The sequence below is a fragment of the Mandrillus leucophaeus genome, unplaced genomic scaffold (genome assembly GCF_000951045.1).
Source record: "Mandrillus leucophaeus isolate KB7577 unplaced genomic scaffold, Mleu.le_1.0 Scaffold979, whole genome shotgun sequence".
Lineage (NCBI taxonomy): Eukaryota > Metazoa > Chordata > Mammalia > Primates > Cercopithecidae > Mandrillus > Mandrillus leucophaeus.
The window spans coordinates 84055-110804 of record NW_012110685.1 but is presented as its reverse complement, the minus strand read 5'-3'; the positions used below and the strand labels follow the sequence as shown (position 1 = coordinate 110804).

The 26750-nt window shown below is 40.0% G+C and overlaps 1 protein-coding gene across 1 annotated transcript in view; it reads right to left on the bottom strand.

Moving 5' to 3' along the window:
* Nucleotides 1-26750, bottom strand: part of LOC105532641 (opioid-binding protein/cell adhesion molecule-like) — a 219360-nt gene that overhangs the window by 119179 nt on the left and 73431 nt on the right. The window contains exon 3 of the mRNA XM_011970826.1: nucleotides 11668-11793. Within this exon, the coding sequence (XP_011826216.1) occupies nucleotides 11668-11793 (126 nt within the window). The remainder of the gene's footprint in view (nucleotides 1-11667; nucleotides 11794-26750) is intronic.

Sequence of the window (26750 nt, the reverse complement as noted above, 5' to 3'; positions counted from 1 at the left end):
TAGACTTCTTGCTTCATTTCATTCATTTGATCTTCAATCGCTGATACTCTTTCTTCCAGTTGATCAAGTTGGTTACTGAAGATTGTGCATTTGTCACATAGTTCTTGTGTTATGGTTTTCATCTCTATCAGTTCTTTTAAGGTCTTCTCTGCATTGATTATTCTAGTTATCCAGTCATCCATTCTTTTTTCAAGGTTTTTAGTTTCTTTGTGTTGGTTATGTAGTTCCTCCTTTAGCTCTGAGAAGTTTGATCAACTGAAGCCTTCTTCTCTCAACTCGTCAAAGTCAGTCTCCATCCAGCTTTGTTCCATTGCTGGTGATGAACTGCCTTCCTTTGGAGGGGGAGATGCACTCTGATTTTTTGAATTTCCAGTGCTTCTGCAGTGCTTGTTCCCCATCTTTGTGGTTTTGTCTGCCTTTGGTCTTTGATGATGGTGATGTACTGATGGGGTTTTGGTGTGGGTGTCCTTTCTGTTTGTTAGTTTTCCTTGTAACAGTCAGGATCCTCAGCTGTAGGTCTGTTGGAGTTTGCTTGAGGTCTACTCCAGACCCTGTTTGCCTGGGTATCAGCAGCGGAGGCTGCAGAAGATAGAATGTTGTTGAACAGCGAGTGTTGCTGTCTGATTCTTGCTCTGGAAGTTTTGTCTCGGGGGTGTACCTTGCTGTGTGAGGTGTGAGGTTTTGGTCTGCATCTAGTGGGGTATGTCTCCGAGTTAGGCTACTCAGGGGTCAGGGACCCACTTGAGCAGGCAGTCTGTCCATTCTGAGATCTCAACCTCCATGCTGGGAGATCCACTGCTCTCTTCAAAGCTGTCAGACAGGGACATTTACCTCTGCCGAGGTTTCTGCTGCTTTTTGTTTAGCTATGTCCTGTCCCCAGAGGAGGAGTCTACAGAGGCAGGCAGGCCTCCTTGAGCTGTGGTGGACTCCACCCATTTCGAGCTTCCTGGTGGCTTTGTTTACCTACTTAAGCCTCAGCAATGGCGGGCACCCCTCCCTCAGCCTCATTGCCTCCTTGCTGTTAGTTCTCAGACTGCTGTGCTAGCAATGAGGGAGGCTCTGTGGGTGTGGGACCCTCTGGGCCCGGTGTGGGATATAATCTCCTGGTGTGTCATTTGCTAAGACCCTTGGTAAAGCTCAGTATTAGGGTGGGAGTTACCCGATTTTCCAGGTGTTGTGTGTCTCAATTTCCTTTGGCTAGGCAAAGGAATTCCCTTCTCCCTTGTGCTTCCCAGGTGAGGTGATGCCTCACCCTGCTTCAGCTCTCACTGGTCAGGCTGCATCCATGGACCAGCGCCAACTGTCCAACATGCCCCAGTGAGATGAACCCGGTACCTCAGTTGAAAATGCAGAAATCGCCCATCTTCTGTGTTGCTCATGCTGGGAGCTGGAGGCTAGAGTTGTTCCTATTCGGCCATCTTGGGCGTGCCCTCAACACGGCTTTACAACAGATGGTAGGTAGCATTTCCAGTTCCAATTTTACATTTGAGTTAGTTGGGTTTTTCACTTAATATGATATAAGTAATATCCATTCTCATATTTATTCTCTAAAATGCCCAGTGAAGGAGCTAAGCATCATTTCCATACAAGCCTAATTTCCAGCTGTCCCATTTCTGACATGCATAGTTTCTCAATTCAGTGTGAGGAGTATTAAGTAGAAAGTATGGTCACCTATCAAGAACCACAGCTTAAAGACATCATAATTGTTTGTTGTAAGATGTATTATTTCATCTGGGACTTTAGAAAGAAAACCCTAGGGAACTACTACTTATTTCTTAGTGAGGGTTTTCCACCTTGGGGAGGGAAGGTGGAGGTCATTGTGAAGTATTATGAATCTATATTTCTGAGTCTTCCAGGGTTAGGTTAGCACTCTGGAGTCTGGGTCAGGGCCATCAGCTTCACAGTGATGCTTGCTGAAGGCATCCCTCTGCTAGGATAGCTTGCTCTGCCCTCCTCCTGCTTGCACAAAAGAACTTCAGCCTCCCAAGGAAGAGATTCTCAGGAATTTATGACTCAATCAACTCACCCAAAAGGAGCATAAATGGGATTAGTTTTAATATTGTTAAGTTGCAAAAATACAGGCATATGTGCATGCCAAAGCAAAAATGTACGCAAGCAAAGGGGGAAAACATATGGGTACCCATATGGCGAAAAGCGCATTGCTAGACCTTCACACACTTCTCATTTACAACAAGAACCAAAGTTAGTGAACATAAATTTGCTTTGCAAAAATGTGAGAGGAACAGCTTGTTTGCCCATAACTGTTCCACTGAGCAAGATATGTATAACCTTGATTTCTCATCTCAGACACCTCTTTCTCACACTCTAGGGATTAATTAGGCTCTAAACATGACTTCAGATTAGAAACAAGGCTCCTATCTGCCTTGGAGAGAGACAAAGAAGTAGTAGCACGACTGGATGATGCAGCAGGTCAACTAATAGGCAATTCCTATTAGTGGCTGGAACTGTTACCTGGGATGGCTTAGAAGAGAAATGAGGTTGGTAGGTCTCAGCAGGTTTATTTTAATTGAAGCAGACGAACAACAGGGACCTACAGCAGACAATGGCATGAATGTGGTTTTGATTTGGAGGCTCTGCTTTTGTTAGAACAATACTGGGTGGAAGCTAGAAAGCAACTAGACATAGGAAGGTAGGTGTGGACACAGGAAAGGCAAGGCAAGAGTATGGGTGATGCTCAAAGCTAGTAAGCACCCTTGGGTGCCCCAGGTAACAAGCAGAATTTGATTCAAAGTATCATTTTACATTATACCTGTTCCAACCTCAAGCTATGGAAGCCATCCTTGTATAATATAAAGAGCTCCAGACTTGAAAATCAGGAACTAGGTTCTTTTCATAAAGCTACCATTTTAGTTAGCTGTGACTCATTTGTCATTACTTAACCTTTCCATCTGTTTCCCTCCCTGTGAAATAGGCAAACTATTCTTTCTCTGACCTATTTTAGGGAACTGCTATAAACTCACTTGAGATGATTCATGTGAAAATATTTTAGAAACAACAAATTCTTATATAAGCGTATATAGGAACAGGTTGTTAGTGGAATACTAGAGACTCATTTTCCTTGTATTTCTATTTTTTATTGTTTCATTTGAAATAATTGTCGATTCACAGGAAGTTACAAAATGGTAGAGATAGGTACCCAGCACTATCACCCAGCTCCCCCAATGGTGGCATCTTATGTAACTAAATATATGTGTGTGTGTGTGTGTATGCATACAGTATTATATATACAGTTTTATTTATAAAGTTGTATGTGACACATTTTCTTTATCCAGTCTATCATTGATGGGCATTTGGGTTGGTTCCAAGTCTTTGCTATTGTAAATAGTACTGCAATAAACATACATGTGGATGTATCTTCATAGTAGAATGATTTATAATCCTTTGGGTATATAACAAATACCATTATCCAGTAATGAGATTGCTGGGTCAAATGGTATTCCTGGTTCTAGATCCTTGAGGAATCGCCATAGTCTTCAACAATGGTTGAACTAATGTACACTCCCACCAACAGTGTAAAAGCATTCCTATTTCTCCACAACCATTCATTGTTTCCTGAATTTTTAATAATTGCCATTCTGACTGGCATGAGATGGTATCTCATTGTGGTTTTGATTTGCATTTCTCTAATGATCTGTCATGATGAGCTTTTTTTCATGTTTGTTGGCCACATAAATGTCTTCTTTTCAGAAGTGTCTGTTCATATCCTTTGCCCACTTTTTGATAGGACTGTTTGTTTTTTATCTCGTAAATTTGTTTAGGTTCCTTGTAGATTCTGGATATTTGATCGTTGTCAGATGGGTAGATTGCAAATATTTTCTCCCATTCTGTAGGTTGCCTGTTCACCCTGATGCTGGTTTATTTTGCTGTGTAGAAGCTCTTTAGTTTAATTAGATCTCATTTGTCAATTTTGGCTTTTGTTGCAATTGCTTTTGGTGTTTTAGTACACCATGGAATACCATGCAGCCATAAGAAAGAATGAGATCATGTCCTTTGCTTGGACATGGATGAAGCTGGAAGCCATCATTCTCAGCAAACACAGGAACAGAAAACCAAACACTGCATGTTCTCTGGACACAGGGAGGAGAACAACACACACTGCGGCCTGTCGGGGTGTGGCGGGGAAGGGGAGGGAGAGCATTAGGGCAAATACCTAATGCATGCTGGGCTTAAAACCTAGATGATGGGTTGACAGCTGCAGCAAACCACCGTGGCACTTGTATACCTGTGTAACAAACCTGCATATCCTGCACATGTATTCAAGAACTTAGACTAAAATTAAAATTAAAATTAAAAATAAAGTTATGAATAATTGCACTGTGGAGTTTACTTGCATTTCACTAGTTTTTGCATGTACTTACTTTTATGTCTTTGTGTATAGTTCGACAACATTCAGTCACACATACTGAGTCATATAGGTACCATAACAATCAAGATACAGTACAGCTCCATCAACCTAAGGCAACTCCCTTCTGCTTCCCTTTCCTTTTGCTACTCTCACCACTGGCAACTGCTGGCCTCTTGTGCATATTTACAATTTTGACAACTCAAGAATGTTATAAAAGTGGAATCATACAATATGCAAACGTTTGAGACCAACTCTTTGTATTCATCACAATGTCTTTCAGGTCCATCCAAGTTGTCAAATGGAACAATAGTTCATTCCTTTGTTTTGCTGCGTAGTATTTCATGGTGCGATTATACCACAGTTTAACCATATACCCAATGAAGGACATTTGGCTTTTTGCCTATCACAAATAAAACTGCTGTATCATTCCCAATCTACACTCAGGCCAAAGAAATGAATCAAAGACCTCAGAACTGTCAAGGAATAAGAGACAAAGACAAGAGGTAATAAAACAGTAAAAATTATCACTTTTCTCTCAAGGCTGCTCGCACATTCAATGAGTTAAAACACAAAAAACGCACAAAACGGGGCTAGGCATACAGTATGCACTCATCATAATACCATCATAACCAGCACCCAGGCTAATCTGTATGCTACATGGATTCAAAGAATGCATTCAAATGCAAATATGGCACAACTACAGTTTAGAAATAACTGTTGAGTTAGTGTTCAACACTATTACCTGCTTTCCATTCATTTTCTCTTTTGATACCCAAAATAAACTGATAAAGTTGTTCCCATTTTGCAGTAAAGGGTTTTGAGGATCAGTGAGATAAATCAACATTTGTTAAGTCACTCCGTGTGTTAACAACTCAGCCCAGGTCTCATGCTAAACATGGGTGTTAGCCCATGTTCTGCCAATGGGCTACCACCACCATCCAACAGCCTATCCAATGGGCTAACACCACCATCCAACAGCCTATCCAATACCTATACTCAAGTGTGGGTCAATGCATCTTTTATTTGGAGTGCTAAGAACTTGGTGATTTCTTCTAAGACTTTCTCTTTAGGAATTTCTAGCATGAAAAATGAACGCTGTAGCAGAAACAGTCGTGAATCAGTACTTTTTTTTTTTTTTAGACAGAGTTTTGCTCTTGTCACCCAGGTTGCAGTGCAATGGCCCGATCTCAGCTGACTGCAATTTCTGCCTCCTGGGTTCAAGAGATTCTCCTGCCTCAGCCTTCTGAGTAGTTGGAACTACAGGCATGAGTCACCACGCCTGGCTAATTTTTTGTATTTTTTTGTAGAGACGGGGTTTCACCCTGTTTGCCAAGGTGGTCTTGAACTCCTGACCTCAGGTGATCTGTCCACCTCAGCCTCCCAAAGTGCTGTGATTAAAGGCATGACCCACAGAGCCCGGCTGATTGGTATATTTCTAACCTGAACATCTACCAGAGTGACTAGAAGACAAAACTGGCCAACCAGGTGATAACCACGGGTGGTGATTTTGCTAGCATTAGCTCTTTACTTCCATGGAATTCTCTCATTTAGCAACCTCAGATATCTAGAACACAGCCAAACATTATTTCCCCCAGACAGAAGTCATCAGTGCCATTGATCACATTCCTAAAAGCTAATGCCTTTCACTCAAAGAAGGCCCTTTCCCACCACTACATCTTATTTAGGACTAATCAACTTAGTTGTATAGATTCTTGCTCAAGACAAATTAGAAGCAGATCATCAGAAGAAACGTGGCTGCTAAAAGACAGGTGCACTGACTTTAGGAAGAACTGACAAGTCTGATTGAAAGGAAGAAAGAAACACTACAAGAACTATTTTTAAAAGACACAAGATTTTAAACAGTATTGATGGTATTTAAGGGTCATATTCCTAGTCATCGCAGTCCCCAAATGCCAAGATACAAACAATCTATATGTATAATCTTGATGTTACAATGTATAGATGAGGCTAAATGGCATTCACTAGACAAAAATAAACAGAATAGAACATAATTCATGCTTTAAATGCTTTCAGTGGAAATAACTTGAGTAAATGCATAAAAGAGTCAGCTTTGGTTACCTGGAAAATTCACTTCTATGAAATAACTTGCTCCCTGAGATATTACTGTATCTGAGTAGACTGTATGAGCAGCTCACTCACGAGTGAAATGTTGTCATCTTAAAATCTCAGGGGAGGAGAGACAGGAAGGAAGGCTTTGTTATTTTTTCCCAAACATCTGGCCTTTCCAAATATGTTATGGCAGTGGAGCCAGGTGTGCGAGGCATCGCAGTGGATTCCTATGGCATTGCAAGAGGGGATGACTACCCTCCTTAGAACACAACAGGCTCTAGGGTCTTCTGCCACGCCCATCCCTGCAACTTTTTCACATTACTCATGTGCCTAGAAGAGCCTGCCAGTGATGGTGGCCCAGCTTCCCTTCTCTTGTCCTTCAGGAATGGGAAAGGAAATAATTCTTGAAGCCCAGCTGATTCACAATGTATTCCAATCCACTTTGCTTGCTTGTTTGGGGACCTGACTTTTTCCTTTGGAAAATTTTTTGAGGCAGCAGCCTGTGTTATATAGAATAATGATTCCATCATTATTCTACTTCCTGGGCCATGGGTGACTAAGTACAGATTTCCATATATGTAAAGGCTGCTACACAAGTGCCATACCCTCTAGCAGATCTATATAAATATTTTTAGCAAGCCATTGCCTGCTATTGAAAAAATTAAGTATAGATTTTTATATATAAAGATTAAGAATGAATACACAGTCAAAAGCTCAGCAGTTTGCACAGAAACAGCAAACCCCCAAAGGGACGTTTGCATAGTGCTTTTCGTTATGTTCACAACATTTATTCATGATCCTGGTAACATCCAGCTTTCCTCAAAAGTGAGGCACGTGTCCTCGAAAATGCCCGGGTTCTGGAAATCTGGTACACTTTCAGTACTGCCAAGGAGACGAGAGGTCGACAGGGCTCCCGCAGCTTACTCAGTCTAGAGAGCAGAAAAGCTGGGAAGCCTTCAGATCCACCTTTGGAAACTTGGGGATGTTTCAAAACTTTTACCCTACTTTGGTAAGAAGGATATGTCTTTGGTTTGTTTGTTTTTGTGAAACAAATATACCTGAAAAGAAAAGTTACTTCAAAGGGGCTCCCCAGAAACGTCAATGATGGGAGTATTTACACCACCAACATGGGCAAAGGCTACCCAGGCTCCTCTCACTCCCTTGCCTCCTCCCACTCCAATCACTTTAATCACTTACCAGTGCAGTTTCACTACCTGAAACCTTCACTCTTCAACCATTATCATCTTAGGTAGAGACTGCATTTCTGTATTTTGAGCTGTATTTTTCCCTTCATTATATCTGTCTACTTTTTATATTTCAGAGATTCCTCATAGTTTCAGATCCATCAAAGCTTATTATTATTTTTCTCATGCGATAATGGATTTATTTATTCATTTATTTCTACCTCTTTTCTACAATTGTAAGGGGTCGACAGCATGTACTCATATTGCCATCTTAAATTGTGTGATTGTTACTATTTTTAACTTTTAATAATCTGCTTATTAAAATATTTTTCTTAAATGAAGGCTGATTTACTCGTCCCTGTTTATAGATCCCCAAATTTAAATCATATATTTCAAATATTGCATTAGCTAACTCCTCCACCATAATCCTACTGGAATTTCAAAGAAAATATCATTGCAACCTTTATTTCTTATTCTTCCATGCTGAATCAATCAACAAATTTTTCTAAAAAATGCTGTTTGATGTTCAAGTTTTATTGAATGTACTTCTAATCTTTTAAAACAACTCCCTAATTGCAAGTCAGAAGGAGCATCCTTCTAAAAATAAATATTGGTAGCCACCCTGCAGATGCAAATTTTAAACTTACAAATACTTCATATTCCAGAGCTTTTCTTTTTTTTTATTATACTGTAAGTTCTGAGGAACATGTGCAGAACGTGTGGTTTTGTTACATAGATATACACGTGCTATGGTGGTGTGTTACACCCATCAACCCGTCACCTACATTAGGTATAAAATTGAAATGCCACAGAGAAGATTAGCATGGCCCCTGTGCTTTTCAAACTGGGAAACCATTTTTTGGAGTTCAAATGCTTAAATATCATTGAGAGAGGGAAGGGGAAAGACAATAGTGAAAATGAAAGACAGCAAAGTTAAGGCCAAGCCTATGAGAAAACAAAGGCAACTTCAAAGTAGAGCACAGCCTGGGAGATTTAAAGAAGAGAGGGATCACTTAAATTTAGGATTTTCCAGTGAGGCTAAATTGCAGCTATTACATTCTATAAAAGATTGGGAATATGAATGAATCCCCCTTATTTTAAAAGGGAAATCTTACCAGTGTACCATTATAAAGAATTGCTTCAGAACATTTACATAAAGTCAAAATGCCTTTTAAATGATTTCCAAGCTTAGAGAACTGTGTGTTTAGGATCAAATAACTACATTCTGGGATTTCAAGCATTTATAAAGACATTTGATTTGACCAAATATATAAAAGTTGATCTGATGGTTAGACACAGTTTTGTATATAATATAAATCCAAAATTATCTCTAACTTTAGGCAAAATTATCATGGAACCCATGTCTTTGGGAACATTATTGCTGTGTTTATATTAAGTTTGAGTTTTGCGATATCCCTTACATATACTTTAATACTCTCAATAATTTTACTTTATGATATAGAGACATTCTAGGTTTTAATAGGCAAGGTCTTTACACCAAGAATATTAGGCTAATTTATTAGCATTATCTTTCCCTATAACAAGGCAGGAGCAAAAATATGTGTTCTCAGTCCACAAACAGAAAAGCAACAAAAGCCTGAATGATACTCCTAGCAGAAGATCCAGTCTCTTATTTGATAAGTGCAATGACATAATTAATGTTTCAAATCAGGAAAAAAATTCAGATCATTATTGTCTACTTTTCTGTATATTTATATTTCAAATTTAATTGAAATCTAATTACCAACAATAAAATACACTTTTTTTTTTACAGTTTTATTAGTTTTGACTAAGTTTGACGCCAACATAACCTTCAAGATACAGAACTTTTCCAACATCCCCCAAAATCTCTTATGGCCCTTTGCAGTCACTTCTTCCCAAATCCCTACCCTAAGTAACCACTGACTTGACTTCTGCCATTCCAGATTAGTTTTGCCTATTACAGGATTTCATGCAAACAAATTCATACAGCATGTGTTTTTTAATTTTTAGCTTATCTTCCTCAGCACGCCATTTTTGAGATACATCCATTTTGTTATGTGCATCAGTGGTTTGTTCCTTTTAATTGCGGAGTAGCAATCTGTTGTTAGAATATTCCACAATTAATCTATTCGTCTGTCAATGGTTATTTGGGTTATTCATAGTTTACAGCTATTATTAATGAAACTGCTAAAAACATTTGTGTACAATATACATTTGTGAGCATATGCTTTCATTTATCTTGAATAAATGCCTAGGAGTGGGATTGCTGGTGCGTATGCTAAGTGTATGTTTAACTTTATAACAAAATGTGAAATTGTTTCCCATTGTGCTTATATGTTTTTACAGTTGCAGAGTTAATATATAAAGCTTCAGCTGATCCACATCCTCACCAACACTCGATATTATCAGCCTTTTTAATTTTAGTCTTCCTAGGGATTATGCAATGGTATCTCATTTTGGTTTAATTTTTATTTATACGATTAAGATGTTAGTCATATTTTTGTGTACTTATTTGCCATTTACATACTATATCTTCTTTTGGAATTGTCCAAATTTTTTGTTCACTTTGAGGTGGAGTGTCAGAATTGTGTTGGAAGAATTCTTCATATACACTAGATGTAAATTTTTTGTCAAATATATGCACAGTAAATGTTTTTATCCAGTCTATGACTCCACTGAAGGTTTTTAATTTTGATGAAGGCTGTGATGAGTTAAGTTACAACCCTATAAAAATGATACCTTGAATTCCTAACCCCTGATACCTCAGAATGTGACCTTATTTAGAAATAGGGTCTTTGTAGAGGTAATCAAGTTAAAATGAAGTTACTGGTGTGGACCCTGATATATGATGGCTTATATCCTTATTAAAAGGAACAACTTGGACACAGATGCATCTAGGAAGAAGGCCATAGGAAGATGAAGGCAGAGATCAGGGTAATAGATTTACAAGTCATCAATGCCAGTGACTACCAGCAAACCATCAGCATCTAGGGAAGGACGTGGAATGAATTCTCCCTCAAGCTCTTGAAAGGAACCAACCCTGCTGACGCCTTGACCTCAGACATCTGGCCTCCAGAAATGTGAGTAAATACATTTCTGTTATTTAAATCACACAATTTTGGGTATTTTGGTATTAACATGAATTTATTACTTTTGTTCTGTCATGGTTAGGGCTTTTCTCGTCCTGGCAAATCTTTGTCTTTCTCAATGTTACTAAGATTTACTCTTACACTTTCTTGTAGATCCATATTACTTTTGAATGTTACGTAGGCATACTCCACACATTTTTCCTATTTACTTGGTTTCACGTTTGAATTTTTAATGCCTGAGGAAGCTCTTGTTTCTTGTATAATTCCTAGAATTAATCACAGCTTTTAGTAGCAGTGTAAATATTTCAAGTGGCTCTGTGCCCATCTCTTCAAGTTTGGCTTGGGGCAAGTTTTATTTCCAAAAGGACAAGCCCCACTGTCCTTCTGGTTCCCTTGCTATTAAGTTGGAAATGGTTTTAACCGATGTTTTCATACCAATTATTGACTGCTCAGCACAGTCATGCCCAAATGCACTTAACCATTTCCATCATCCTTCTTCCACTCAAGGTGAACTGTTTATGGACAGGTCAGACATGTGTGGCTCTGGATAAATGTCCTAAAAGTGCTGAAGCAAGGAGATCCTTTTTCTCCTGGACACACAATAACGCCAAACTTCTCCATGGCCACACTCATACCCTTGTGCTCTACTTCCAGGAAGAACAAACCACCAACTGACCCACCTCTACTTTCAGAAATTCACATCTTCATTGGAAGTTATTCTTATGTCCTTTGTTCTTCATAGTTTGGAAAACAGAAGCCATCTAAGGCCATAAAAATGACTGAGACCATAATTTAGCAAATTTCCTCTATGAATCCTTCTTTTGAAATGAAAAAGCCAGCAATTGGTGCATATTGCCTGCTTGATTTTATATGACTGGACTACAAAATGTTTTCTGATTCCTGAAGCTCTGTTGTGCATAAGAGCCAAGACTTTAACATACTACCGCTGAAAACGTCCTCCAGGTCAGCATCTTACCCTTGACTGACAGGTGTCTCCACGTCACAGTTGGCTCTGGTCTGCCAATAGCAAGACACAGCAGGGTCACACTGCTTCCCTCATTCACAGTGACGTCTGAGGAGATATTCATGATCTGAGGAGGAACTGTAAGGAAACAGGATAGAAGAAATATCTGAGAATAATTCTTTGCACTTAAAAGGAGGTGTTAGCCTACAAATTTTGTATAGCATGTTTTTATGATAAATATTGTTCACAATAATAAATTTCAAGTTGCTTGATTCACCAAAGATAGGGCCATAAACGTTTGCCTTGTACTTATGGTAGAAGGAGCTCTATATTATACCTTGGCGATAGCAGGAGGCAGATGTGGGAACACTGGTGGGAAGCAGAGGACCTGAGAGAGGGTGTGACTGTTGATTAAAAGGCGAAATCAAAAATATTCACAAAGCCTTCCAAGAGCTCCTGTTTATCCCCATGTTTATTGTGTTTAGTGGAATCAGTGGCACAAGCTGATAACCATGAGGGACCACTGTCCTCAGCCTCAAGCCTTCCCCAATATTGCACTCAAAATGCTGATAACGCTGAGTTAGTTACTATTTTCCGAGCATTGCAGACCCTTTTAAAATCTTTGACCTTGAACAGGTTGTTCCATCCTGGAATTATTTTGTTTCTCACTTATTTTAACCTGACAATCCCTCACCATCCCTTAAAACACATCCTTTAAAACTCAGTGAAATTCTCTGACTCTCTTGATAGAGTTAGAAAATCCTGGATCCAACCAGCAATGCATGTGTGTCCTTACTACTACTGCAACCATGAGATTGTACTCCAAATTGTATTTTTTAAGTGGCATCATATCCTAGTGGTTAGGAGCAGGGTTCTGGATTCAGATAGACCAATGTTTCAATCAGCTTAATTCCTCACCTGCTACATGACCGTTAGCAAGGTGACCTGCCTTTGTCCCTTTGAGTTTTATTTTTCTCACTCGTGAAATGTGGATGATAGTAGTAGCTAAACTCACAACACAGTGAGTTTAGGTGAAATAACGGCTTAGCAGAGTGACTGATATAAAGTAAGCACTCAATAAATGTTAGCTCCTAAGATGACGATGACGACGATCATGATGATGTCAGGAAAAACATATTTCACAAACAACAGTTTTCCTCTCATGAGGCAGGACCATGCCCATGTACCCACAGCACTACAAATTTTAGCCTAAAATGACACCTGGTCTTACTCTCTCACCTCCAGGCCTTGATTCTCTTCAACTCAAAGGTCAGTATTGGAAAACGCCCAGATTCCTTCTCACCTCTTATTTATCACCACCACTGTCTTGGTTGTTTCTCACCAATTTTCACAGACAATTGCAGTAGCCTCCCACCAGGAGCCTTCCACCCGGCCTCTTTCCATTTTGGGGTCGCACCAATCTATTCCCTACACATAGCCAGAGCAATCTTTCCAAGTAATCATGGAATCAAACTGTTCTCCTCCTTTCTCCTTTACCCCAGAATGGCCTACCACGTTTAACAAACAAACCTTTCTGCATGACCTGAGCTCTCTGGAGTCGAACCCCCAAACCCACCAACAAACCTCATCTCAGGCCCCGTTTCCTCTAACAAAGCGCATGGCACACACTGGCCCCTTATCTTCTCCTGAATGTTTTAAAAGCATCAGCACTCCCATAACTTTTCTTTTCCTTGACTGTCTTTTTTTGATTCCCTACCAACAGATATGACTCATCTTTCAAAGGGTACCCTAACATCCTCTCTCCTCTGCCATTTGCCCTAACCTCTCCCCACATCCTGAAAGCAGAAGCAGTCATCTCTTCTGCTGCGTTTTGTTTAGACCTGTCCCAGGGAGGGCTTTGAACGTGCTCTGTGTATGGCAGCTTATTGTCTTCTGACTGTCTCTGTACCTAGAGAATGAGGAGCTGGAGGGCAAGTGTGGAATCACACACATCTCTACTCCTCAGTGTAAATCACAGAGTCTGACAACGGTACATGCTTAATTTCTCTTTGAAAGAAAGATCCAAAACAGATTGAAAAGAAATCCCAAAACTAAGGGAGGTAAAGCTTTGAATGGAAGATTTTAGATACTCAAACCTTTCTTTCCAATTTTCTTTCAGATCCTCAAATAAAAGGAAGATAACACAGAGCGGAGGCTCCAAGCCTGCAGACATGCTGATGTATTTGTACTGCCAATTTAATTGTGAATTATTAATTACCAAACAGGTACAGGGCAGGTCAATTCCAAACAAACCTGAGCTGAGCTGATGGCAAAGGAAAATTATGGCAAATGCTGAATTCAGACGATTTTGCAGCTTGGAGTTTTATGCTGCTGAGACCTTACAGGTAAGTCTTTTCAAGGAGAAGCCATGAGTAACAAGTAGAACATTTGAGCTCTTAATCTACATTAGCAAATAAATAAAAATTGCCTATCTTATAAATCTGCCATATTTGGGATTATTTCTGCATTAGGATTTGGCCTGAAATTTCAGTGCACATATTTTACCCAAATACATGCTGGGGAAAAATAGCGTACATTTTAGCTACACTGCATTCTCTTGAGAAAAATGTTCTACCTGTTTTTTTTCTTTTTCCTATATTTTCTAGCTTGTTAAAAAATAGTTCTGGGCTTAGAAATGTCAATACTTTTTTCACTTCTGTAAAGCAACAACTCGAGTGCAACTTCCAAAATATTCTCAAAATAATGTCTGCTTCAGCTGGAACTGTTAGGCCATCTGAAGTTTTTTGTCTTAATTTTTTTTTCAGACCCTAAAGGCTCCCTAATAGTAAGTTACACACAGCTGGGGAAAGCACATTCATTGAATGGAGGCAGCTATGATGCCTCAGGATAGAACTCAGCACAGCCACCAACTCAGAACCGTTCTTTCCGCAGACATCGTACCTCATCCGATAGTGTGAAGGATGCTGGATTAAGAGATATGTAAAACTCCATGGATGCTTAGCATGTCATCCTCATTGCTCAGGTGCTCAGTCTATGTTACCCATGAGGAAAGAGCTTCCTGAAGTAGGATCACAAAGGCTAACCGAGACGTTCCTACTAAGCCCAGGTAGTGTTGTGTGCCATCCTCTGTAGCTCCGTCATGTTCTCTGTCATTTTCTCCAAGGAGGAAAGATAAGTACAGTGTCAGGGTGTGGATCGCTAACAGAAAAGGAAGTGCAGAGGATGAACTGGCAGAAAGGGGAGTTCTTTCTCTTCTTAATTACAGTATCCTTAGAAACTAACATTAATAAGCAACTTTGTTGTTTTCAAATTCCTTGTTTATTGAGATAAACAAGCTCCTTACAAATGGTGAGATAAATCAAATAAATATTCTCACCATTAATATTGAAGAAACTGAGGCATGAGGAGATAAATTGATCAAAATTATAGGGTCAGTCAACAAGAGTTCCTCTCACTGTATTATGATTCCTCTTTGTTTATTGTTGACCAATTCCCCAAACAAAATTTCCATCCACAAGCCTTCACGTGTTTGTGTACTCTGCTTCAAATGTCTTCCCAGAGCATCTTCCCTCACAGCACCTGCCATGATGAACAAAAACATCCCATTCAAGTCAGCGCCCCCTGCACACTGCAGGCCACAACACGAGAGGCCTATTTTCACTGTCCTTGTTTCCCCAGGGCCATGCATGCTGCTTGCCAAGGAAGGTATTCAATACTTTTAATGTAAATTTAAATCTGAGTTGATTCCGCAATATCACTACAACTCTACCCTTGTTTCCATGATGACTTTGTGAAGAAAGGAACACTTGGGGATAGCTTTTAAATGCTTCTCCATATTTTGGCAGGTGATCTTTGTTTAATTTTTAGACGAGTATCTGTAGCAAATGCATCTATACATATTGCTACTGCTTGTAAATATACATATAAACACAAAGAAATGAATAATAACCTTACCTGACATGCCCAAATTACTCAAAGGAAATGGTAGGACCCACAGAGTTTAACTAAAGGATAATAAATAGCACAGTGTGTCATCTGTGCAGACACTATTGAACTTCCCCTGCTGGTGCCGTAGGTATCTGCTTATCTTTTCACTGATGGTGGTGTTTTACAATAGGGCCTTTGCATAGATTGTGCAGAGGGTTAAATGCACAACTATGGTAACTTCAAAATGTGGTCATTTTGGATAGATGATAGATGGGTAATAGCTAGGCAGAAGAAAGATCAATATAGATAGAAATATAGAGAGACAGATGATATATTGACAGAAGTTGGGTAAGTATGTGGGTAGACAGAAAGAGATAGATGATAGATAGATAGATAGATAGATAGATAGATAGATAGATAGATAGATAGATAGATAAACAGATAGATGACAGATAGACGGAGATAGAAATTCCACAGTTATCTTTTAAATATCTTGCTTCTGCCTAAAACGTCCCACATGTGCCCCTTGATAAAGATGGAAGGCCTAAAACTTCTTAACAGGATTTACAAAACCATTTGTTTTGCAGTCTGTCCAAAACATAACTTCTAGGTCCTTCTCTAAAGCCTCTCTCCAGAGCTCCATCATCCTCTCAACTTTGTACCTTTATACACACAATTCCCTCTGCTTGGAAAACCCATTCCCACACCTGTGCCATCTGATCCACCCACTCTCCAGTTCTCAACTCACATTCAGAGCTTACTTGTGATGTCTGAGTCACCCTTTCTCTCCCCAAGACATTCTTGTCTATGCCTTTATCATACCATTTATCTTTGCAACTGAGCTATCCCATGGACAGGATCTGTGATAGGTACCCTCGTATTCCTATTATACACACAATGACGGACATGCAGTAACATCTTCTTTATCCCTGTAAACATAATGTATGAGTGCATGGGTTTCTAAATTCAGTATCTGATAATGTGTCAAGTGTTTCCCATCCTAGAGACTGACACTCACTCTATCCTCTCCCTGAAATCCTCACCATCCTATTCTTCACGTGTGTAATTTTTTTTCTGGGCTCAGTTTTAATGTTACTTCATTGGAGAAGTCTTTGCTAAGGATCCCAGTCCCCTGCCCCCAATATCTAATTCAGGTCCTCTTGTTACAATCTCTCCTCAACCTTTACATTTTCTTGTATAATACATACATAGTTTTGGGCTTTTATATCCACATATATGACTATTTGTTTAACATCTCTCTGGCTCACTAAACTATCTACTTTACAAACCACTACACTCCCAGTAAATAGAACTATGCCTGCCACACAATATTTAATAGATGCTTAATAAAAACTTGCTAAATAAATAAATGACTACTCTGTATACTGTTTCATTCAAATGATTGTGTACTTGGGAGACAGAAGACTTGAGCTGGAAAAGGCTTTCCCAAAGATGAAACACGTCTTTCCGTAAAGTTAGTTGGGATTGAAATGTGTGATTTTGCACATATCAGCCCCACCCTGCATAAAGTTGATATGATGTGGTGGAAATGGCAGTGAGAGGCCAGGGAACATGCCTCTGGTTCTGAAGTCCAATAGACCTGCTTGGCATTGGATAACTTTTATTTACTGAGCCTAAGCCCATGGCTCCTCATCTGTACAATGGAGATGAAAACCTTGTCTCTTCAGGTTGTTGCAAGAACTAAATATAAATGTATTCAACACAGGAGCACAGTGCATGGAAATAAGGAAGTATCTGGTAAATGTTAGCTGCTATTAGCCTTTGTATATACTCATTATTGATATTGTTCACGCCATTTAGAATCAGAGAAATGGCTTTATCTGTGCCTAATTGCTCATTTTCTAAATCTTAGTTTCCAACTTTAAGTTGGGACTTATAACTAAATGAAGCTTACCTTGGAGATACACACACACATATATATATTTAAATACATTATATGATATGTTATATACAATAATATAATATAGTATATTGTATACTATATTTAAGAATATAGTATAACATTACTATATATTTCATATGTACATAGAGTATATGTAGAGTATATATGTGCATAAACACTCTAGCTATCAGAGTAAAATGTGCATATTCAATGACTAACCATTTCCTCCCTTAAACTGAGCTATTGGGCCTAAGCAAATGCATATGGCAAATCTCACATGTGTATGAAGAAATTGCTTGGCTTTTAAAATATTTTCTTTTAAGGGGTGTCTGTTTCTAGAAGGAACAGGGTACAAGACCTCAGCACCATGTCCTGCTCAGCCAGGTCCCAGACCTCATCTCAGCTGAGAGGCAGAAGCAAAGTGGGCCTGGGACCAGATGCACAGGTATCTGCTGCTGCTCCCTACCTCAGCTTTGCCCACATCCTTAGCAATGCAATAAGTAATGATACCTCGCATGTGATGGGTATTTGGGGCTTTATTATCTAATTTGGCCTTGACAACAGCTTTGAGGTAGACAGGACAAGATAAAGGAACTGAAGTGTGTCCACAAGGCAGGATGCTGGGACACAGTCTTCACCCTCAGGGCCAGACCCACTGAGAGGGGTTCAGGTCAGCAGGACAGCACTGGCCTTGGGGTCCAGTCACACAGCTCTGGACTCTGGTCCTGGCCTCACTTCAGCTGGATGCCTGAGTGCAGGTGAGTTCTGAATCTCGCCAGTTCAGGGTGAAGGTATGGGTAAAACTCTGAGTTCAATCCTTGGCCAAAAGCAGGTGCGTATTGAGGGCTGCTTCCTCATTCTGTCCACATTGTCAAGAATTCCCACATTGTCAAGAACTCTCTGGGAATTTTTTAAAATTGCAGATTATTAGATCTGAATCAGAACAGGGAGTAATAGTGTCAGAAAGTCCTCAAGGTGGATTTGGCCTGCAGCCAAGATTACGAGTCATTGCTACACCCCTGCAAGGGGCATCCGTTCTGTCTGGTCCCCTCCCAGTCACCCAGAGCTGCCCAGCTTCCATTATATCCCTCCGCATCCTGTCCCTCCAGGACCTGCTCCCCATTAGAGATGGCTCCACAAGGTAACTGCAAAGGCAGCCTTCCCTGCACTCAACTCTGCCCTGTCTCTGTCAATTGGTTGTCTAGTCTTAATTGTTTTATTTAAGACTGTATGTCAGAGTTAGAAAAAGAAATCTTGGGATTTGGAGTCATAGGGGCTAAGGTTTGAATACAATTTTTTTCCAAGTATTTTCTATGTGATTTTTGAAAAAAATTACCTAAGCCATTAAGTTTCAGCTTCCTCTGCTGTGAAATGGGCATAAAAATATTTGCATCACAGAGATATGGAGATTAGATTAGTGATAATTATTTCAAAATGGCTTAAATAGCTATTATTACTGTTTTTACTTTATTGTTGTTATTATTATCAGGGAATAAAAATATTAAGAGACCATGTAAAAGCTAATATAAATGTGAAATACTTTTCATTACCATTTTAAACACTCAAGGCTAATTTATAAAAATAATACAGAAAAAGACTTTTAAAGATCCAATGTTTTATCCCTATGGGGTTACCTTTTTGCATTTTAATAGAAATGTTTACTTCTTAAACCAGAGGCAAATTGGGAATTATGGCATTTACCTAGGCTAGGTTGTGTGATATTCTGTATACTCAAATAGTATAATATTTTGCAAAAAGCACTGCATGAAGTGTAAGGAGGAGCATTTTCTGAACATTTTCCTTCTGTAGCTCTGTGACCTTTTACTAATCATTTAATGTACCTGGCTAGAGCTGTATGTGCACTTGTGTGCTTGTGTGTTTGTGTGTGTGCATTGTTGTTAATTTGTTTTGGTTAGCTTTAGAATGGAGGCATTGGATTGCAAATCCCCAGGTCTGTTCTGGTCTAAAACCCTGGGAGCTGATGATCTTTCAGGAACAAGTTGGGTCTATCAGTGAGCTCCTCCTGGGAACAGTAATACCACCACCAGCAGCAACAACAAAATCGTTTATGTTTATTTCTTGAAGCCCAGCATCAAGTGCTGTTATACACATTGCTTCCTTTAATTCCCGACACATTCTTAGGAAATATGCACTATTAAAAGTCAGCATAAGGATAGGCATATATACTAATGGAATAGAATGGAGAATCCAAAAATGTATCCACATTTTATGGTCAGTTCATTTCCAACAAGGTGCCAAGTCAATTCAATGAGGAATGAATAGTGTTTTCAATGAATGGTACTGAGACCAGTAGCTATCCCCTTGCAAGAGACTGAAGTCAGACCCCTACTTCATACCATATACAAAAATCAACTCAAAACATTAATAGATCAAAGACCTAAATGTAAGGGCTAAAACTTAGAAGAAAACACAAGAAAAACTACATAGCCTTTGATTAGGTGATGAATTCTTAAGATATACCACAAGAAGCACAAGCAACAGCAGAAAACATAGATAAACTGGACTTCATTCAAATTAAAAGTGTTTGTGCTTCAAAAAGACACCAAAAAGCAAGCGAAAAGAAAAACCACAAAATAAGAGAAAGTATTTGAAAATCACATATCTAATAAGGGACTACTGTCAAAATAAGTAAAAGCAATAAAATGTCAAATAATCCAATTAAAAAATGAACAAAGGAATTGCATAAATAATTCTCCAAAGAAGATATACTAATGGCCAATATGCACATAAGAAGATGTTTAGCACCATTATTTACCAGAAAAAATGCATATCAAAACCACAATGAAATATCACTTCACATCCACTATGATGACTTTAATCAAAAAGAGGGACAATAATAAGCTTTGACAAGGATGTGGAGAATTAGTAGACTAATACAGTTGGTGGGAATGTAAAACACTGCAGCCACCTTGGAGGACAGTCTGTAAGTTCTTCAAAAGGCTAAATATAAGCTATCATATGGGTCAGCAATTCTACTCTAGCTATGTACCTATGAGAAACGAAGGCATATATCCACACAACAGCTCATGCATTGGTCCTAACATACAAAATTTTAAAACAAGTCAAATATCTATCAAGAGATGAATGGATAAACAAAATGTGATACACCTATACAATGGAATATTATATAACTATACAAAGAAACAAAGTACTGATATGTGACCCAATGTGAATGAACCATGTAAATATTAAGTGAAAGAAGCCAAACACAAAAGACCACATACTGTCTGATTCCATTCACGTAGAATATCCAGAATAGTAAAATCCATAAAGATAAAAAATGCATTGGTGGTTGCCAGGAGCTAGGGAGAGAGATAAATGAGAAGTGACTGTTGATGGAGGTGGAGCTTCCTATTGGAATTATAAAGATATTCTAGAATTAGATAGTGGTGACTAGTGTACAACCTATGCATATTCTAAAAGCTCTGAACTGTTCTCTTAATAAAGGACTAATTTTATAGTATGTGAATTGTATCTTCATAAAAGTTTTATAAAAACATCAATCATGGCCAATCATCTCTTATGAGGTCTTGTACTACAAGGAGAGATGACAACTGAACACACACGAGTTCTCAGAAAATATTCTTTTCATTTATTGATAGTTCTTTGAATAATACTGCATAATGTCTGCTTAACTCCCCATTTCTCATTACTTGCCCACTGTTTCCTCTTCTCTTTCCAAGACAACTCACACAGTCCTAGTCACATCAGCCCATTTGGCAATGCTCCAAATACCTCATGTTAATTCATGAATCCACACTTTTGCATGTGTTGTTCCTTCTGCCCATGAGCCATCTTCCCCATCCATCCATATGCTCAACTCTTACTCATACTTGAAAACTGATATTGAGATAGAATACCTGCTCTCCATCAGTTTCCACATTCTACAGATAAATGTATGTCTGTGTTCCATGACAACCTATGTGTAATGATCTAATATATTCATTGAAAACATTTTTTGAGTTCCCACTATGAACTAGGCATTACATTGGAGGTAGAATGACAAATAGACAAGGTCCTTTTCTCGTGTAAATTATGGAGCTTAGTGTATACAGGAGAACACTGACGCTGGTAAGTCATCATGAGAATCTAAGTGTGATTTCACTCTGGCTATGCTATGAAGTGGTTCAAAGCTCCATGACAGCCCATACTAGGGACTTTTTACTGGTTGGTGAGTTTGGTGAAGGGTTTGTTGTGGGCAGAGCTGGGCAGATGGATCAGCCTGTGCAAAGGATCCACAAAACAGAGAGCATGATGAGCTTCAGTGAGTCTGGATGAAGTGAACATAGTGAATCTCAGAAACTGAGGCTGAAAGAGCAGGTAGACCCTGGAACTTACAGATTCTTTGAATAAACACTAAGATTTTCAATCTTTTTGTAACAGCAGTTGAGTGATACATTAAAATGTTTAAAGACGTGATGCTTCTGCTGCTGCTGCTGATGATTATTATGATGAAAATCATGGTACTGATGATAAAGGTGGTGATGAAGATAGTGATGGTGATAGATGATGATAGTGATAGTGATAATAACGGTGATTATGATGATAAAGATGGTGAAGATAGTGATGGTGATTATGGTGATGATGATAATGGTGATGTTGATGATAATGGTTATGGTGATGATGATGGTAATAATGATGGTGATGGTGATGATAATGGTGATGATGATGATGAAGGTGATGATGGTAATGATGATGGTAATAGATGGTGATGGTGATGGTGATGTTGAGGGTGATAAGGGTGGTGAAGATAGTGATGGTAATTATGGTGATGATGGTAGTGGTGATGATAATGCTGATGATGATAGCAGCGATGTTGGTGGTGATGATTGTGGTAGTGATGATGATGATGATAATAATGATGATAATGACAAGTGATGCAGGCATGACAGATTTCCACTGGGAATTGGTCACTCCTGGCTGCAGTGTGGAGAATAGACTGAAGTTGAGCAAGAAAATGAAACTGGCTAGGGAGTTGTCCAAAAGTGAAATGGTAGAAGGTTAGACAAGTGCAGTAGTAGGAGAGATGAGCCAAAAGGGAGAGATTTGAGTGACATTTGGGAGTAAAATAAACAGAGCCTGGTGAATGGCAGGATATGTGGTTAGTGTCACAGCACTTTTCACACTGTTCTATTGTTTTCTATGTCTCTCTCACTCACTCGACTGGGGATCCTTATAATTAAGAACTGTCATTTGTTCATCTCAGTATTCCAGGTGCCTCTCAGCACAATGCCTGGTATCTGGTAGGTGCTCAATCAATGTGTGCTAAATGTAACTGCTAATGCCAGGAGATTTTCAGAAAAATACAACCTCTCAGGATCCAGGGGGGCAGCCAGCAAATTGGAACTAGGTTAATTGCATGAAGTCACATCCTATTCTTTAAGGCAGGGCCAGATCCACGTTATTTGGTCTTATATACTCTGAGTGTGAGTCAGACTCCCGCCATGTCCTGGTGTGATATGGTTTTACTTTGTGCTGCAGAATAGACCCACTCCATTCTGATTGCTTTTCTCCTCTTGGCTCTATTTTGATGAGAGAAATGATAGGGAATGAGAACAAATGGTTCTGAATAACACATACATGAATACATGCCAGGGACTGGGTGACATCACAAAGCTCTCAGGCTCTGCTAAGTTCATCTGTGACGGTTGTCTCCACAGTGTCTCTTACAGAAGTTATTTATAGACTCAGACACACACTTCCTATTTTTAATTTGCACAATTCAGACAAGTGACCATGATCAGAGGAACTGAATACGGCAAAAGAGTCTTTCTTGTCGAGTTCTCTTCTTTCTGGGGTATGGAGGTGCCCTCCCTCTGGGAGGCTCCTTTTGTTCCCTTCCCCCCCTCCCCGACTTGTAGGCTCCCTGGAGAGTTCTTCTGGCCACACACACACTCAGGATCACAGGGTTTAATTTACATCATAGATTTTTCAAGTCAAAATAGATGTTAGGAATGCCCCTCGCTCTAACTTCCCATTTTGCCCATGAGGAAGTACTTTGGTTCCAGTTCCAGTTCTGTCAAGCATTTGCTGTGAGGTGGTGGCCAAGCCCATGACCTCTGTCAACCCAAGTCTCTCTCTTGCAGGAAGGCCCCTGAGTATTTCCAGCCTCCCTGGAGCGAGTTTCAGACCTCTCTCCTTCTCTACCCTCTTCTTTAACACGGTCATGGCAGTCTCTTGTTACTACAACCCGAGCTCCCTCCCTCTTATTCACAGTGTGACCTTGAGCAAGTTGTGTGACTTCTCTAATCTCAGTTTCTCAAACTGCAGGACAGCATAGTGATCATAGGTAACTTATAGGGTCACTGTGAGGAATAAATGGTAAATGAATATAAAAGGGTTTTGTCACAGTGCCTGGCACATAGTAAATGACAATGTTATGGGCTCTTTGTTCTATATCCAGATTTTTTTTGCCAGCAACTCTCATTTATTGAGAACTTAATAAGTGTCAAGTGGCACTGTGCAAAGTTTGCCGCACATCACTTACTTCATCTTATGAAAACCCTACATGGCAGTTTTACTACTACTTTACATTTTAAGGATTAGGTAATAGAAGAAGAGAGGGGTTAAATAACTTGCTAAATGTCACACAGCCTGGAAGAGGAGAGGCTAAGATGTGTTTCCTGTTGACTGACTGCAGAACCCAAGGTCTCAGCTACAGCCAGGCCACAGCTTGAGGTGATCCAATGTGCCTGGCTTCAAAGGCCAGGGTCTCTCTACTCTTGCTGGCAGGGCTTTTGGTTTGGACACAGTGAGATGGGTAAAACGGAAGTCTTGCAAGGTTTGGAACAGAAGTGGCCCTCACTTTGATGATCTGAAAAGTAGGTCATGCGAAAAGCACCTGCTGCACTGAGTAGGGAGAAAACCAAATGAGGCAAAGCAGGGGAAGTCCAGCATCCTCTCACTCTCTGCTTTAATTCCTGGACCTGTCATTTAGTGATCCTTGGTTACAGATGATCAGTGAGGAGTGTGAACAGGGACATTCCTGGCCCAGATCAAGCAGCCTGAATTCCTCAGTTTCTCACTGACGGTCCTTGATGCCTCCAGTCTTCCGCCTCAGTCCTATCACATTTTAAGCCACTCCCAGCTGGGGAAGGTAGATGTGGAATGATGCCTGGGCTGAGAATTAGGCCAGATGTGTCCACTCCTAGGATTTCATGCCCCTCCTGGTCTCCATCAACTCCTAGCCTTCCTGATTTTGTCACTGTCCAGCAGATCTGTCTGCCATTGCTTTCTGAAACGACTTTCGTGTGTCCATCTTTGTCCCCCATCCTAAATTTTTGAGGGGAAATGTGGTTTCTTCCATGACCCTTCTTCTAAGTTTATTCTAGAACCCTGCATAGGACCCAGTCTCCATCTGGGTCTGGAGCACAGCTTCTGGAAGCCACATCAGCAGGACAGATTGACCCAGCCTCTCTGAGCCTCGCTGGCTTGCTCCATATTGCAGCCTGGCACCTGGCGACATGGGAGTATTGACAGACTCCTGCCCATACCCCGAGCTTTCCAAGGATGAATGGGCTGCAGGTCTCTGTTGTGTTTTGCTCACCTGAGTAGCAATGTTGGGGGCCAGGGGGTATCTCAACAGAGTTGGCTGCCCCTTGGGATGCAGCCTCACCCTCAGGCCATCTATCTGGAATCAGCCTAGGTACACTTCCCAGTAAATTTCCTGCCTGTGACTGAACACCCACCCCTCTTCTCTTCTCCCACCTGCTTTGTGCTGCCAAGATTAGATCACTGTGCCTCACCCCTGCACCCAAGTTGTGGTCATTGTGTGTTCAAGTCTACGACAGAATTGAAGAAGAAAATTATCTGGGAACAGATACAGAAACTCTTTATCTTGGGAGGAAGATGGGATTTGGAAAATGTTTAAGAAATGGGCACTTGTCCATCATCTTGTCTACTGTAGGAAGAGAAGGGGAAGGGTCTGAGCTCAGGGATCATTCTTCCATTGGGTAATTTTATTAAAATAAGCAGTATTTGGTGGCATGCGGATGATACAGCTATCTTCAAAAGGTTCTAGTTGTGAATAAATGACATGATAAAAGTAAATATAATTTTTAAACTATAAAATGGTATAGAGCCAGGAGCTGTGGCTCACACCTGTAATCCCAACACTTTCAGAGGCTACAGTGGAAGGTTTGCTTGAGACCAGGAGTTTTAGACCAGCCTGGGCAATATAGCAAGTCCCTGTCTCTTTAAAACGCACAAACACACACAGCCAGGCATGGTGGCGTGCGCTTATAGTCCTGACTACTCGGGAGGCTGAGGTGGGAGGACTGCTTGAGCCCGAGAGTTCAAGGCTATGGTTAGGTGTGATTGTGCCACTGTACGCCAGCCTGGGAGATTTAAATAAATACAAAAACAAAAAATCGTATAGAATAGACCATTAATTTAGTATTTCCAGGAAAAAAATTAACAACTACATTTTGAGTTCTCAGGGTTTCCATTGGTTCTAAACATAATGAGTTTTGTTTGTCAGTTTGTTTGTTTTTTTTTTTTTTGAGACGGAGTCTCGCTCTGTCGCCCAGGCTGGAGTGCAGCTGCACAATCTCGGCTCACTGCAAGCTCCACCTCCTGGGTTCACGCCATTCTCCTGCCTCAGCCTCCCCAGTAGCTGGGACTACAGGTGCCCGCCACCACGCCTGGCTAATCTTTTTGTATTTTTAGTAGAGACGGGGTTTCACCGTGTTAGCCAGGATGGTCTCGATCTCCTGACCTCGTGATCTGCCCACCTTGGCCTCCCAGAGTGCTGGGATTACAGGCGTGAGCCACCACGCCCGGCCCACAATGAGTTTTGACTCTGTTCACTGTAGACCAGGGCTTGAGTGTAGCATACACAGTAATGGTTCTTTTATAGAAAGTACAACACATAAGCCAAGTTTAGCCATATATACCCCCACGTTGTTTTCCCCACTCACTATCATGCTGGATCCACAAAAAACATTACTTATAATTCTTGGATTTCTAAAAATGAGGAATTCAGTCAGCAATTAGCTTCCCAAATAATTATTATATAAGCCTTTTTTCAAATTTTTAAAACCTTCCTCAATTCCAACAAACCTGGAGAGTATGGAAATGAGGATTATATCCACATTTTCTTACTCTTGAAAAAGGCAGGGGGGGTCTGTGACTGAATATTGCTGATAAAAACATGATAACTGAGTCTCATTACAGCCAAAGACAAGTCTCATATTTTAGCATTTTTATTAAAGCTTTTTAAATTACTGAGTGTCTGGTATATTCAATACTGGCCTAAGTGATTTATATTAGTCTATCCCTAGAT